Source organism: Leuciscus leuciscus (assembly GCF_965113295.1).
Source record: "Leuciscus leuciscus genome assembly, chromosome: 20".
NCBI lineage: Eukaryota > Metazoa > Chordata > Actinopteri > Cypriniformes > Leuciscidae > Leuciscus > Leuciscus leuciscus.
The window spans coordinates 35,956,191-35,972,717 of NC_138744.1; the positions used below are offsets into that span (position 1 = coordinate 35,956,191).

Consider the following 16,527-nt stretch of genomic DNA (forward strand, 5'->3'; position numbering starts at 1 on the left):
GCGTTGGTCTTAAAGTGACAGCAGCCTAATAAACCTGATGCCGTCTGTGTCATTAATGTTAATCAAACAACAAAAGACAAAATCTTTTTTGTTGCTTTAACAACGATTAATTATAATTATTTTTTTTACAGAGCGGACTATGTTTTTTAATTTACTTGCCTAAAGATATAAAGCACTGTTTGTTCTATAATTGTATTCAGCTAAAAAAAAATTATTATGCATGTTCACTCGCCCACAGAATCACCCCAATTATTCTAGAATGATTAATTATTTTTTTCTAAATAGAGCTATTCAAGTCATCTGGAGAAATTGTTTTCATATTGCAATATATATCACAGAAAAACAAAATATTGCAGTATACTTTAAAAAAATTTTTTTTTTTAAATATTGTGCAGCCCTAATTGTAAGACAAACTTTCAATGTAGACTTTTACAGAAAATGTTTACTTTAATATTTATTTTCTTAATGCACAGTTTTGGCCTTATTGTTTACAGTTCATCACTGCAAGTTATTCCAAGTTTTTGTAATCTTTTGTGAACTTGCTCTGCCTCTGAAATTATTTTCTTTTCTAATGTCATATTGTAATGTTTCAAATCAATTCCTGATGGATGAAATTATTAATGTTTTCCCCTCATTCTCGACTATCCGGTTTCAGTCAATAATGCATCACAGAACAGAAGTGAAATGGGTTGTGAATGCAGGTTCATATTGCCTGAATGACAGACATTTTCATCATCTTTTTATGTCATTTTTTTGCTCAGATGAAGAACGCGAACTTTAACCTGGATCCCTACATTCAAGAGTTTGGAATCAAAGTGAAGGACGACATGGCCGAGGTGACCGGCAGAGTCCTTCCCGCTCCGATCCTGCAGTACGGTGGTCGGGTAAGAGCCTTTAGACTGTATCTGACTCCTGTTCCACTTCTGTTCTTGTAGCTTAAACAGGAGATCACGGCGCTTGCAACGCCAATGTTATGGGTTCGATTCTCAGTGAATGCATGAACGTGTAAAATACACTACCGGTCAAAAGTTTGGAATAATTATGATTTTGAAAGTCTCTTCTGCTCACCAAGGCTGCATTTATTTAATCAAAATACTGTAAAAACTGTAATATCGTGAAATATTACTATTTCTTTATTTTTATTTCTTTTTTATTGTTATATATAGTAAAGTGTAATTTATTCCTGTGATCAAAGCTGAATTTTCAGCATCATTACTCCAGTCTTCAGTGTCACATGATCCTTCAGAAATCATTCTAATATGATGATGTGCTGCTCAAGAAGCATTTCTGAGTATTGCTTATTTAAATATTTTTGGAAAATGTGATAAGCTATCATTCAATAATAAATACTTTCATTCAGCAAGGATGCATTCAATTGTTCAAAAGTGATAATAATGTTACAAAAGATCCCACACTGCAAAAAATGCTTTTCTTACTTATTATTTTTGTCTTGTTTCCAGTCCAAATATAAAAGGATTCTTAAATCAAGATGCATTTACTAAAGTAGTAAAATGCCATAAGATATTATGTCTTGTTTTCTGGGGAAATTAATAAAAATGAAGTGAGTTTTTGCTTTAAACAAGCAAAATTATCTGTCCACGGGGTAAGAAAAATAATCTCGTTTCTGTTTGAATTAACATTATTTTTCTCACCCTATTTGCAGATAATTTTGCTTGTTTTAAGCAAAAACTCACTTAATTTTGATTTATTTCCCCAGAATACAAGACATATTCATTTTACTCATCTAGTAAATGCATCTTGATTTAAGATTTTTTTTTATATTTGGACTGGAAACAAGACAAAAATACATTTTTGAATTGCATTTTAAATAAATGCTGTTCTTTTGAAACTTCCGATTCATTAGAGAATCCTGTAAAATATGTATCAGAGTTTTCCACAAACATATGAAGCACCACAACTCTTTTCATCATTAATAATAATCAGAAATGTTTCTTGAGCAGCAAATCATCATATTAGAATGATTTCTGAAGGATCATGTGACACTGAAGACTGGAGTAATGATGCTGAAAATTCAGCTTTGATCGCAGGAATAAATTACATTTGACAATATATTCACATAGAAAACTGTTATTTTAATTGCAATAATATTTCACAATATTACTGATTTTACTGTAATATATGCAGCCTTGATGAGCAGAAGAGACTCTAAAAAACATTAAAAAAAAAATTTCTATTCATCAAAAACTTTCAATGCAAAGTCACTTTGGATAAAAGCATCTGCCAAATGCATAACTGTGGATAAAAGCATAACTGTTGCCGTGCAGAATTGACACTTCCAGTGTAGAGAGACTCCCGTGATGACGCATCATCATCACCTCCAGTGTGACATCCCTAAATTCTCTCTCTTGTCGGTGAACAGAACCGTGCCATCGCAACTCCCAACCAGGGTGTGTGGGATATGAGGGGAAAGCAGTTCTACAACGGCATCGAGATCAAGGTTTGGGCCATCGCTTGCTTCGCCCCACAGAAACAGTGTCGGGAAGAAGTGCTCAAGTAAGGACGCCCACATAGAGTTCAGAATAATACAGCTAGAAATACTTCCGTGGTGATGTTTGTGACGATCTCTTCCTCAGGAACTTCACCGACCAGCTGCGTAAGATCTCAAAGGATGCTGGGATGCCCATCCAGGGCCAGCCGTGCTTCTGTAAGTACGCACAGGGAGCCGACAGCGTGGAGCCCATGTTCAGGCACCTGAAGAACACCTACTCTGGACTGCAGCTCATCATCGTCATCCTGCCGGGAAAGACACCCGTCTACGGTAAGAGCGTCACACACAGAGCCGAACCTCCCGCCAAATGCCTTCAGACTAACCAACTCACGCTTGATCTGTGCAGCGGAAGTGAAGCGTGTTGGAGACACTCTTCTAGGAATGGCCACTCAGTGTGTGCAGGTGAAGAACGTGGTGAAGACCTCCCCTCAGACACTCTCCAACCTCTGCCTCAAAATCAACGTCAAACTCGGCGGCATCAACAACATCCTGGTCCCGCATCAACGGTGAGTTTCTCTGCCTGGTTGTGTTTAGATTTAACATGCATTCACACTACGGCTCCACGATTCGCTGAAACCGTGATATGGCTTTAAGGATGCATTCATATTAAATGCATACAATATAGACCTTATGTAGCTCCGCCCCTTTTCAGCGCTGCGCTCGTTGTCTTTTGACTTCCGGTCTGTATTTTCACAGCGATTTTGCGTGTTTAAAATGAACGGCTCGTTTTAAAATCTTCCCGGTCGACTGACATTAGTTAAGTCATCTGCTTTAAACAATACAATCCTCATGATAACTTTCGTTAACTTTACATTAAGTAAATCCACTTTAAATGCTAATTACTCCTGGACAGCAATGCCATAGAGATACACAGAGCGACCGCAAAACGGAAGTTAAAAGACAATACTCTAAAGATGGCGGCGCCCTCGTTTCTCTGGCGCATAAGGTCTATATGTGCTGTGTGTTTCTGAGTAAAGCGTGGTTACACTGTCTTTACCTCCCCACAGTTAGTTACCTCCCCATGGTTTAACGTTTGAAAATGAAGAAATTACGAAAGCCATAAATATTAGTATTGTAATTTTACAGTTGTACTATAAGATAAAATAACAATAGTCATTACATTATTTTTCTTTAATTCTCTCTTTTTTTTTTACATTAATAGATATATTCTGTTTTTGTTTTACATTTTATTTATTATTAGATAATTTATTATCTTTATTATTTAAAGAACTTTTGTATAAAATATTTGTAATACTTTGTTTTTGTAATACTTTTGTAATTTTCTTCCATACTTTAATATTGTATTTATTTTTGTTATTATTATTATTATTATTAATCTTTTTTTATTATTATTATCTTTAATAATAAATAAAATATAAAAAATAAAAATAAAAAAAGAAATATTAGTATTAGTAATATTTTGTTCATATTTTTTATTTATTTATTTTTATTTATTTGTTATATTAATAATAAATAAAATATAAAAATACTAAATAAAAACAAAATAACTATTACTTTTGTAATAGTTTTTATTAGTAGTAGTTATTATTATTAGTAGAAATAATAAATCAAATGTAAAAAATACTAAAAGCAAAAATAAGAAATATAGTACTGTAATATTTTGTTGTTATTTATTATTATTTTATTTATTTGGTATTATTTGTTGTTATTTTTATTGATAATAAATAAAATATAAAAATACTAAATAAAAACAAATATTTTCTTTTATTATTTTATTTATTTGTTATTATTTGTTATAATTATAATTAATAATTAATAAAGAATACAAATACAAAAAAACTAAATAAGAAATATTACTACTGTACTATTTTGTTTTTGTTTAGTATTTTAGTATTTTATAATAATAATAATAATAATAATAATGTTTTATAGCCATATTGATAAATACATTTATAAATTTAATTATAAATTTAATAAATTATATGATATATATATATATATATATATATATATATATATATATATATATATATATATATATATATATATATATATTTGGGCCAAATTATTCTGCCCTTCAAACAACCTCATGCAAACCTAGAATTTATTTGTTAAATTGCATTTTAAATGGCAATTGCGTTTTTATCAGAAACATTTTTCCATAAATGCTGCATCCCGAATCAACAGTTTATCTGAACGTTTGCACAGGTCTGCAGTGTTCCAGCAGCCAGTGATCTTCCTCGGAGCAGATGTTACACACCCGCCGGCTGGTGATGGGAAGAAGCCGTCTATTACTGCCGTGAGCATGGCACACACACATTATTATGTTCTTATGATTTATCTTTTGCATTTTGAATGAGATTTTAAACCCAAGTAGGGCTGAGAAGTGAGAAGCTGTTTAAGCTAGAATCAGGTTTATCTGAAATAGATCATGCAGCAATAAAAGCAATAACAAGCATTGTGTCAAAGGAACATTTGGTGGTCGTTGGGTAGATTGGTAGTTTGGATGCAATTTACCATTGGGTTTAAACCAATATCAGGAAGGCAACTACACAGTTAAATGGGTCCTATTATGCTTTTTTTTGTTGCATTTATTAGTGTGTAATGTTGCGGTTTGAGCATGAAAAAGGTTTGCAATCAGAGTCAGTGTTTCTGAACTCCTGAAACGCCTCCATTGTAGTCTTGAGTTTCTTCCGGGAACGAACACGTCACAATATTCCTCATTTAAATAATTAATACGCAGAATAAAGGGGCGGGGCCTGGTTGAGTTAGTTAGTAGTGTGTTGAAACTGGTGGTTATGGTAAGGGGCGGGACATTTCCCAAACACACTCGAAGCGCTCGACCAATCACAACACACTGATCCAGCCGACCAATCAGAGCACAGTGTGCTTTTCAGAAGGAGGGGCTTCATAGAGACAGGAACTAAACCGAGCGTTACTGACAGACTGGGAAGAGAGGAGCTGCAACAATGGAGAATATGGGGAAAATTGTGTGTGTAAATGAATAGGCTTGGACTTGGTGCTGGAAACCCAATGAACAGGACAATAGAGACACCAGAATTAAAATACTCATGATTCTGAAGCTGAAAATACAGAATTATTTTAGACGAATATGCTTGCACTCTGTCACTGACTAGATATATTTAAAATATAAAAGGCCACGTTTTACTGGTAACATACAATATTTGGTATTATCAGGACCCACAAATATTCCTCCATTTCGTTATTATACATTATATTCAACATTATATATAGTTGTTTAATATAGTACTGACACTAAAACTCTGAAAACTAGACATTTTTCTCACACAGTAATTTTTATTTTGGATGAACTATACACAATACACATTGTCTCTATCCGCGATACATAGTTGCATTTTTGTATTGCGATTATATTGTGACATGATATATTGTTACGCCCCTATGAGATACACAAAGCCTGATCAAAAACGCATGATAATTTTGGATGGTTTAGTCTATCAGCTTTCTTGTATTAACCTGTCATCACATATATTATATAACAAGAGGAGCTATTATTGATCTGGGACATAATGAAGTTATGTCTCTCCGAAACCCAACCTGAGCCGAAAGGCACTTCATTTTAGTCTTAGTCTGATATAGAGGGCTGTAATTAGCACCCCAGTGCTCATTGTGGCGGAGAGACGCCCAGTTTGCTGTACTTAATGGTGCGGACAGCCCTGGAAGTGTCTGAGAACACACGCGGGAGTGAAAGGGAGGTGGACAGGACAGGATGGGAGCTTTGAAAAGGGAAAATGGCTCATCGGTGACTCACAGACGAGGAGGAAATGACGTCACCTTCCTCCCTGCGCATGCAACCACATGAAAGCGTGTTCTCGTTTGCCGGTTGCTAAGCGATGGTGACAAAGGCCTGAGTCACGCAGACGGATGGAGAGGACGTGTGTGTGTGGAGGGAGTGGCGACAGGACGCTTTCTGTAGGGAAACTGCTGAGTTTCTGTGTCTCCTCCACAGGCGTCTGACTCCGCTGCCACCCGCGTCTGTTTTGCATTATTTGCATTTTTTGTAGTGATGCTGACATGCATTGCTCTGGTGTGCGGTTTTACTTTTTCACTTTGTTTACATTGAAAACAGCTGTTCATGTTCTTTCTGGTCTTTTTTTTTTTTTTTTGTAAGTGATGAGAATTTTTTTCTCTCTCATTTTAGCACTTTCTGGCTGCCGGTTGCTTACTAGACAGAAACAGACTTGACACATTTGCATTTTGTCACACGTGTAAACGTTCGATTTGTGCCACTTTTGAAATATAGTTTTTCATCTAATACATACACTACCCTCGTGAAAAATACCTATACCAAAATACATTTATTTCATACTAAGTATAATACAAAAGCCATTAACATATTTACGGACATATTACTTGAGACTTTATTTGGAGTAGTTTTTTATTGCACAATGCACATTTCTTAATATTAAGCCTAAAATGTGTTTTAATATCACTATTAGTAAGGATAGTATGATATCTGTATAATATCAGTCGTTAAATGCAAGATATTTAAAGTGTACCTAAAGTATGCATGCAGTAATTCCACTGTAGCTCATATGTTTAGATGGACCTCAGCACTGTTTCTGGATAACTAAAGTACATTAAGTACAAAATTAGTTGTTCCAATTTTAGCAGACTTTAAGTAATTCAATTTAGTATAGCAAATGTACAATTCCAGGGTACTTATATTAATAAGTACATAAATATGTAAATGTATTTGTAGTGTACTTAGCATAAAATAAATGCATTTCAAATAGTATATTTTTCACTAGGGTCCCGTTCCAACATTTGGGGTCCGTTAGATTATTTTATAACAGCAAAGATATGTCAAAGGGACAGTAAAGACATTTATAATGCTACAAAATATTTACATTTCAAATAATTGCTGTTCTTTTGAACTTTCTATTCATTGAAGAATCCTAAAAAAAAAAAAATTTCACAGTTTCCACAAAAATATTATACAATTTTCAACATTAATGATAATAATCAGGAATGTTTCTTGAGCAGCAAATCATCATATTAGCATGATTTCTGAAGGATCATGTGACACTGAAGACTGGAGTAATGATGCTGGAAGATCATATAAATTACATTTTATAATATATTCACATAGAAAACACTTTAGTTTGTAATAATATTTCAGAATTTTACTGTATTTTTTATCAAATAAATGCCACATCCTATTATGGTTATTCTATTCTCCATCCATCCATCCATCTTCTTCCGCTTATCCGGGGCCGGGTCGCGGGGGCAGCAGTCTAAGCAGGGATGCCCAGACTTCCCTCTCCCTAGACACTTCCTCCAGCTCTTCCGGGGGGACACCGAGGCGTTCCCAGGCCAGCCGGGAGACATAGTCCCTCCAGCGTGTCCTAGGTCTTCCCCGGGGTCTCCTCCCGGTGGGACATGCCCGGAACACCTTCCCGGGAAGGCGTCCAGGAGGCATCCGGAAAAGATGCCCGAGCCACCTCAGCTGGCCCCTCTCGATGTGGAGGAGCAGCGGCTCTACTCTGAGCTCCTCCCGAGTGACTGAGCTTCTCACCCTATCTCTAAGGGATCGCCCAGCCACCCTGCGGAGAAAGCTCATTTCGGCCGCCTGTATCCGGGATCTTGTCCTTTCGGTCATAACCCACAGCTCATGACCATAGGTGAGAGTAGGAACGTAGATTGACCGGTAAATTGAGAGCTTCGCCTTACGGCTCAGCTCCTTCTTCACCACGACAGACCGGTACAGCGACCGCATTACTGCAGAAGCTGCACCGATCCGTCTGTCAATCTCCCGTTCCATCCTTCCCTCACTCGTGAACAAGACCCCAAGATACTTGAACTCCTCCACTTGAGGCAGGAACTCTCCACCAACCTGAAGCGGGCAAACCACCCTTTTCCGACTGAGAACCATGGCCTCGGATTTGGAGGTGCTGATTCTCATCCCAGCCGCTTCACACTCGGCTGCAAACCGTCCCAGTGCATGCTGAAGGTCCTGGTCTGATGGGGCCAACACGACAACATCATCCGCAAAGAGCAGAGATGAAATTGTGTGGTCCCCAAACCTGACCCCCTCCGGCCCCTGGCTGCGCCTAGAAATTCTGTCCATAAAAGTTATGAACAGAACCGGCGACAAAGGGCAGCCCTGCCGGAGTCCAACATGCACCGGGAACAAGTCTGACTTACTGCCGGCAATGCGAACCAAGCTCCTGCTCCGGTCGTACAGGGACCGGGTAGCCCTTAGCAAAGGGCCCCGAACCCCATACTCCCAGAGCACCCTCCACAAGATGCCGCGAGGGACACAGTCGAATGCCTTCTCCAAATCCACAAAGCACATGTGGATTGGTTGGGCAAACTCCCATGAACCCTCCAGCACCCTGTAGAGGGTATAGAGCTGGTCCAGTGTTCCACGACCAGGACGAAAACCACACTGTTCCTCCTGAATCCGAGGTTCTACTATCGGCCGGATTCTCCTCTCCAGTACCCTGGAATAGACTTTCCCGGGGAGGCTGAGAAGTGTGATCCCCCTATAGTTGGAGCACACCCTCCGGTCCCCCTTCTTAAAAAGAGGGACCACCACCCCGGTCTGCCAGTCCAAAGGTACTGTCCCCGACCGCCACGCGATGCTGCAGAGGCGTGTCAGCCAAGACAGCCCCACAACATCCAGAGACTTGAGGTACTCAGGGCGGATCTCATCCACCCCCGGTGCCTTGCCACCGAGGAGTTTCTTGACTACCTCGGTGACTTCAGCTTGGGTGATGGACGAGTCCGCCTCCGAGTCCTCAGCCTCTGCTTCCTCAATGGAAGACGTGACGGCGGGATTGAGGAGATCCTCGAAGTATTCCTTCCACCGTCCGGTGATATCCCCAGTCGAGGTCAACAGCTGCCCACCTCCACTGTAAACAGCGTTGGTAGGGCACTGCTTCCCCCTCCTGAGGCGCCGGACGGTTTGCCAGAATCTCTTCGAGGCCGACCGATAGTCCTTCTCCATGGCCTCACCGAACTCCTCCCAGGCCCGAGTTTTTGCCTCCCCAACCACCCGGGCTGCAGTCCGCTTGGCCCGTCGGTACCCGTCAGCTGCCTCAGGAGTCCCACAAGCCAGCCAGGACCGATAGGACTCCTTCTTCAGCTTGACGGCATCCCTTACTTCCGGTGTCCACCACCGGGTTCGGGGATTGCCGCCTCGACAGGCACCGGAGACCTTACGGCCACAGCTCCGAGTGGCCGCGTTGGCAATGGAGGTGGAGAACATGGTCCACTCGGACTCAATATCTCCAGACTCCCTCGGGATCTGGTCGAAGCTCTGTCGGAGGTGGGAGTTGAAGATCTCTCTGACAGGGGATTCGGCCAAACGTTCCCAACAGACCCTCACAGTACGTTTGGGTCTGCCGAGTCTGTCCAGCTTCCTCCCCCGCCATCGGATCCAACTCACCACCAGGTGGTGATCAGTTGACAGCTCCGCCCCTCTCTTCACCCGAGTGTCCAAGACATACGGCCGGAGGTCAGATGAAACAACCACAAAGTCGATCATTGACTTCCGGCCTAGGGTGTCCTGGTGCCATGTGCACTGATGGACACCCTTATGCTTGAACATGGTGTTTGTTATGGACAAGCTGTAACTATTATGGTTATTCTATTCTATTCTATTCTATTCTATTCTATTCTATTCTATTCTATTCTATTCTATTCTATTCTAATTAGGGCTGTGAAAAGATTAATCGCGATTAATCACATCCAAAATAAAAGTTTGTGTTTACATAATATATGTGTGTTTACTGTGTATAATTATTTTGTACATATAAATACACACACTTGCATGTATATATAAAAAATGTTTTATTTATATATAAAATATTTATATTTATATATAATATAAATTATATATACATATATACAGTGTATAGATGCAAATATTTCTTAAATACATGCATGTGTGTGTATTTATATATACAAAATAATTATACACAGTACACACACATACAGTATATTATGTAAACACAAACTTTTATTTTGGATGTGATTAATCACGATTAATCTTTTCACAGCCCTAATTATAATATAATATAATAGAATGAAATATATTATGTTATATTATATTATATTATATTTCATTATATTATATTATATAATATTTCATTATATTATATTATATTTCATTATATTTCATTATATTATATTATATTATATTATATTATATTATATTATATTATATTATATTATGAATTCTATTCAATTCTATTCAATTCTATTCTATTCTGTTCTATTCTATTCTATAAAACGTCCTCTGACATTGATCTCTGCAGGTTGTGGGCAGTATGGACGCTCATCCCAGCAGATACTGCGCTACAGTACGAGTCCAGAGACCCAGACAGGAGATTATTGAAGACCTCTCATACATGGTGCGAGAGTTACTCATCCAGTTCTACAAGTCCACCCGCTTCAAACCCACCAGAATCATCTTCTACAGGGACGGCGTTCCCGAGGGACAGTTACCACAGGTAAGGCCCTATTATCATTCATTCAAACTTTCAAATGCAATACAGACTCGGTAAGATTTTTCCAATGTTTAACAAGGCATTTATTTGATCAGATATACAGTATGAACAGGAATATTGTGAAATATTATTACAATTTAAATTTCTATGTGGATTTATTTTAAAACATAATTTATTTCTGTGATGCAAAGCATCATTACTCCAGTCTTCAGTGTCACATGATCCTTCAGAAATGATTCTGATATGTGATTTGCTGCTCAAGAAACATTTCTGATTATTAATAGTAATAATAATAATAATTCAATACATTTATATAGCGCTTTTCTCGGCACTCAAAGCGCTTTACATAGAAGGGGGAATCTCCTCAACCACCACCAATTTTTTTATTATATATTATATATCAATATTATCAATGTTGAAAACAGGTTAATATTTTTGTGGACAGCTGGAAACTTTTTTTTTTTTTTGGATTCTTTGATGTATAGAAAGTAAAAAATACAGCATTTATTTGAAATAGAAATCTTTTGTAACATTATAAATGTCTTTACTGTCACTTTTGGTCAATTGAATGCGTCTCATGATGATTTGTCATGTGTGTTCCTCGTGTAGATCCTGCACTACGAGCTGTTGGCCATCAGAGACGCCTGCATCAAGCTGGAGAAGGACTACCAGCCGGGAATCACGTATATAGTCGTGCAGAAACGCCACCACACACGCCTCTTCTGCGCGGATAAATCTGAACGAGTGAGTTTCTCAAAAACAGCATTTTAAAGTTGCCATTTCCAAAAGCTGTATTTTAGTTTAGTTTCATGCATATACTATACTATATTATAGTTTTTTGTTATTATTTTGAATTAGATTTTATACTTTAGGGAGCGGTTTCCCTGACAGGGTTTAAGTTAAGACAGGAGTAGGCCTTAAAGGGACAGTTCACCCAAAAATGAAAATTCTGTCCTCATTTACTCTCCAACAAGTTGTTCCAAACCTGTGTGAATTTCTTTCCTCTGCTGAACACAAAAGAAGATATTTTGAAGAATATGGGTAACCAAACAGTTAATGGACCCCATTGACTTACATACTATGGAAAAAACAATACAAGAGAAAACTCTTTTAAAGCAAATGGCAGAGAAAAACTGCACACATCAGCAAAGAAAATGAATGCCTGGAAATCTATTTGTAATGAAATCAGTGCAAATGAGCACGCATCAACAACTTCAGGTAAGATTAAATCATCAGCTTTATTACCTAACTGTTTTGTGAAATCTGTGGGTGGACATTATAGTAGTTATTCAATACGTGAGTGTGTGTGTGTGTGTGTGTGTGTGTGTGTGTGTGTGTGTGTGTGTGTGAGAGAGAGAGAGTGTGAGAGAGTGTGTATGAGAGTGTGTGTAAGAGTGTGTGTGAGAGTGTGTGTGCGGGAGTAATCGATGTGTCTTCTTTTCGCAACATTAATCTGAAGTTAAACCTGCCTCCTCGTAGGTTTAGTGTAAGACTCAGTTTAGTCCTGGAGTTGCTCTAGTCTTCCTCCAGGAACTCAGCGTATTAAACTCTGGACTGGACCAAGTCCAGGACTTTTTAAAACCATGAGAGAGAAAGCAGATTTCTGTTAATCTGGTTTAAAAGGTTATTTTATTCTAGGATTAAGCTTAATCTCTGTCTGGGAAACCGCCCCATTAAAATGTAATTATTTTTATTAAAATAAATGTTTATTTTAAGCAATGAAAATGTTTTTTTATGGTTTTAGTTTTAGTTGACGACAATAATTCATTGTAATTCCTGTGTTTTTGCTCAGATCGGGAAGAGTGGGAACATTCCAGCAGGAACTACGGTTGACACCAGCATCACGCACCCGTTCGAGTTTGATTTCTACCTGTGCAGTCATGCAGGTATTCAGGTAAGCGCTCAGACTTGGTACAAACATTCATGGCAGTGAATGTGCTTGTGAATGTGGTTTGATCTCCTGTTGTCCCGGTCTCAGGGCACCAGCCGGCCCTCACACTACTACGTGCTGTGGGACGACAATCGCTTCACGGCCGACGAGCTGCAGATCCTCACGTACCAGCTGTGCCACACGTATGTGCGCTGTACCCGCTCCGTGTCCATCCCAGCGCCAGCGTACTACGCCCGGCTCGTGGCTTTCAGAGCGCGCTACCATCTGGTGGATAAGGAGCATGACAGGTGAGAGCTTTGATGCCATTAAACTGCATTAGAAATGCATTTCATTTGCATGTGTTTATAATTTCTTTGTAGGACAGCCTGGCCAGAAATGATGTCGGCACAAGTTGGCATGTTTCATTGCGTTATTACAAATAAAACAATCGACTCCAAGCACAACTATGCAATATGCTTACAAAATCTTTAATAATATTCTAATAAAGGGTGACGATGTCAATTTTCCTATAGGCAGGACATCACTTTTGACCAATACTGTACAAATATTGGAAAATATATATATCTATTTAGTATACTTTCAGTATTGAATGAATAATTGTTTATAATCAACATTTCTCTCACTTTACATGCCGTTATATATTTATTTTATTTATTGAGCTCTTCACAATGCATTATTGGATTGCCTTCTCTAAAAGGAAACATGCTTTAATTTTCATTCGAATTTAAAAAAAAATTTGGAATAGCCTTTTGATTCTAGAACTCGACTACATGCTTACAAGATTATTTATATAGCACATTTCATACACAATGGTTATTAAAAGCTCTTTACATAAAAGAGAATTAAATAATAATTATAAAAAATGCATAAGAAATAAAAAATAACAATACAAAGTAAAAAAAATTATGTATTATAATAATTTAAAATGGATTAATAACAAATAAGAAGAAGAGAAGCATGCATAAATGAGATAATATGGTTAATTAGATTGGTTAATTAAATATGGTTAATTAAAAAACTGTATATTGTCTCCTTTGCATTATTTTTTAAATAAAAAAGTCATTATTTTGTTAAATATTGTTACAATTTAAAATAACTGTTTTCTATGTGAATATATTGTAAAATGTAATTTATTCCTGTGATCAAAGCTGTATTTTCAGCATCATTACTCCAGTCTTCAGTGTCACATGATCCTTCAGAAATCATTCTAATATGATGATTTGATGCTCAAGAAACATTCCTGATTATTATCATCGATGTTGAAAACAGCTGTTGCTGCTTCATATTTCTGTGGAAACCGTGATAAACAAATGTCAGGACTCTTTGATGAACAGAACGTTCAAAAGAACAACATTCATTTGAGATGGAAATCTTTTGGAACATTATAAAGGCCTTTACTGTTTCTAATTTTGACAGTGAAACTAACTAGGTTTTGGTCTCATTCTCAGAAACATTCTCAGTTGTTAAATCTTCCTCTGTCTCTTCTCTCGTCTGCAGCGGGGAGGGAAGCCACGTCTCCGGGCAGAGCAACGGTCGGGATCCACAGGCGCTGGCCAAAGCGGTGCAGATTCACCACGACACCCTGAGGACCATGTACTTTGCCTAAGCTTCTCTGCCACACCTTATCAGGCCGGAGGGCTTCGGACCGACACACACTCCTCGAGCCAGCTCACCTGGTGCTACCAGTGCAGCGAAGCCCACAGAACTGAACATGGAGTCTCACTCTTTGCGTTTTGTTGAGTCTGGCTGAACTATGCTCTTTTTTCTTTATTTAATTGTGTATTATTGTATACTACCTTCGCACTCCCACATGTACGTATGTATGCAATACGGAGGGAAGGAACGCAGACGAACCTGTCGTTTTGTACGTCACCACAAAGCTGCCTCTTAACCTGTCCGTCTGGGCGATGCCAGAGTTCAAACGCCCGAAGTGGAGGAATTGTTGTTACTTCCATTGGCATTATTTTTATTGTTGTGAGATTTTCTTTTAAAATGTTTATTTTTGTGAAAGACATGGTACATTAGCACTTAGTTTTAGTTGTAAAGCACCGCGAGCCCAGCGTTTACGTGTTGTCTGTGAAGCAGAAGCAGCGCAGGCAGTGATCAACTGTAGCAGATGCAGGTGTCTCTCCAGCGGTCGCAGCGGTGTCCGCTTATCGGATTTAGACTCGCCTCGTTAGTTAAAGAGTGGCCGAATTAGCGTAACGATAGATGGACCACTGAGTGCATTCCCTGCACATGCACTCTCACATCAGCATAACACCCAAACCAGCATTATGCACCAGCCAAACATGATGCCAACCGTTAAAAGAGCCCTCGTCTGTAAGATGTGCGTTTTTCTGCACTTGATTCCTCAATGCTCTTCTGGAAGGGTTTGATTTTGGCCAGTTTTTTTTTTTTTTTTACTTCCAGTGCACATAAATCTTCTTGAACTTACAGGAATAGTTCACCCAACAATGACCATTTTTTCCATTATTTACTCACCCTCGTGTCATTGCAAACCCTGGATTATTTCCTTTCTTCCGTGAAACACTATTGGTGCAATGCAGGGCCAGGCGCGACGCAAGTGTTTTTTGCTAGTTTCAGCCCGACGCAATTATCATTTTCACGTTGATTAAATATCAAATGCATTTGCGCCCATTTGTGCGCCCATGGGCTGCTGGTCTGAAAACAAAGTGTGTGTTCAGGCGCATTGTTGGCGCGTTGCTATTTTGAGGCAACTGAAATAGACTGTTATTTTTTTTTGTTATTTAAAGAGCACGTTAGTAATGTGCGCCTATAGGCGGATCTTTAACCTTGTGCACGAGCAGATCCGTTTCCTCGCTAGAGAAGCGTTCAGTTTTTCCGCTTGCAAATTCCGTCATGTAAATAGTGAATCCGCCATGGCGCGAGCGCAACTGGCTTTCAAAGGGAATGGGAGATGAGACTCTGATTGGTTTATTGCACGTTACGCCCAAAACACAGCCATTACTCATTAAGAGAATAGTGATAACCCTTTTAGACCATGCGCCGGACACGCCGACCATTTTTCCCGTCATTAAACTAGCAAAAGTGGATTCGGACACGCCCTAAGTGTACTTGCGCCCTGCGCTTTAGACCATGCGCTTAGATCGTTAAAATAGGGCCCAATATGTGCTCTTTTGAAACAAACAGCACCATTCAAGTATCACAAAACTAGTCTGCATGACTTGCATGCTATAGTCCAAGTGTTCTGAAGTCATATTTTAGCTATGCGAAAGAAAAAAAATCAGATTGAAATTATTCACTGTTTTTCAGCTTTTGTTCCTGAGTTTCATGTGGCCATTTAAAACGTGTCTGCAATGAGATTTGAGAGCGTTAATCAGTTAATAATTCATTTTGTTCTATTCATCACATAAATCTACCATGTGAATTCAGAAGACTTGGAATACAGTACACAAATCATATGGATAAATATATATGTATGTATGTACTGTATATATGTATGTGTTCATATACAGTAGTCAACATTTGAAGTGGATCAAAACCTTTCATCAAAGTTAAACATGAATTTTGAACAATACCCGTTCTTGGTGAATATGAACCGTGATGAACTTTTTGGATCCACTTCAAATGTTGACTACTGTAAATGAACACACACACACACACACACACACACACACACACACACACACACACACACACACACA

General features: G+C 38.5%; 2 protein-coding genes across 3 annotated transcripts in view; one reads left to right on the plus strand and one right to left on the minus strand.

Annotated features, from left to right (window-relative positions):
• Positions 1 to 16,524, plus strand: part of ago1 (argonaute RISC component 1) — a 39,473-nt gene extending 22,949 nt beyond the window's left edge. For both annotated transcript variants that reach the window (XM_082150070.1, XM_082150071.1), the window contains exons 10-19: positions 762 to 884; positions 2,381 to 2,514; positions 2,595 to 2,779; positions 2,856 to 3,015; positions 4,679 to 4,769; positions 10,777 to 10,971; positions 11,578 to 11,712; positions 12,761 to 12,862; positions 12,947 to 13,146; positions 14,357 to 16,524. In XM_082150070.1, the coding sequence (XP_082006196.1) occupies positions 762 to 884; positions 2,381 to 2,514; positions 2,595 to 2,779; positions 2,856 to 3,015; positions 4,679 to 4,769; positions 10,777 to 10,971; positions 11,578 to 11,712; positions 12,761 to 12,862; positions 12,947 to 13,146; positions 14,357 to 14,465 (1,434 nt within the window). In that variant the 3' untranslated portion in view covers positions 14,466 to 16,524. The remainder of the gene's footprint in view (positions 1 to 761; positions 885 to 2,380; positions 2,515 to 2,594; positions 2,780 to 2,855; positions 3,016 to 4,678; positions 4,770 to 10,776; positions 10,972 to 11,577; positions 11,713 to 12,760; positions 12,863 to 12,946; positions 13,147 to 14,356) is intronic.
• iglon5 (IgLON family member 5) overlaps positions 1 to 16,527 on the minus strand; it is a 409,655-nt gene that overhangs the window by 15,851 nt on the left and 377,277 nt on the right. The gene's annotated exons all lie outside the window — the stretch shown is intronic.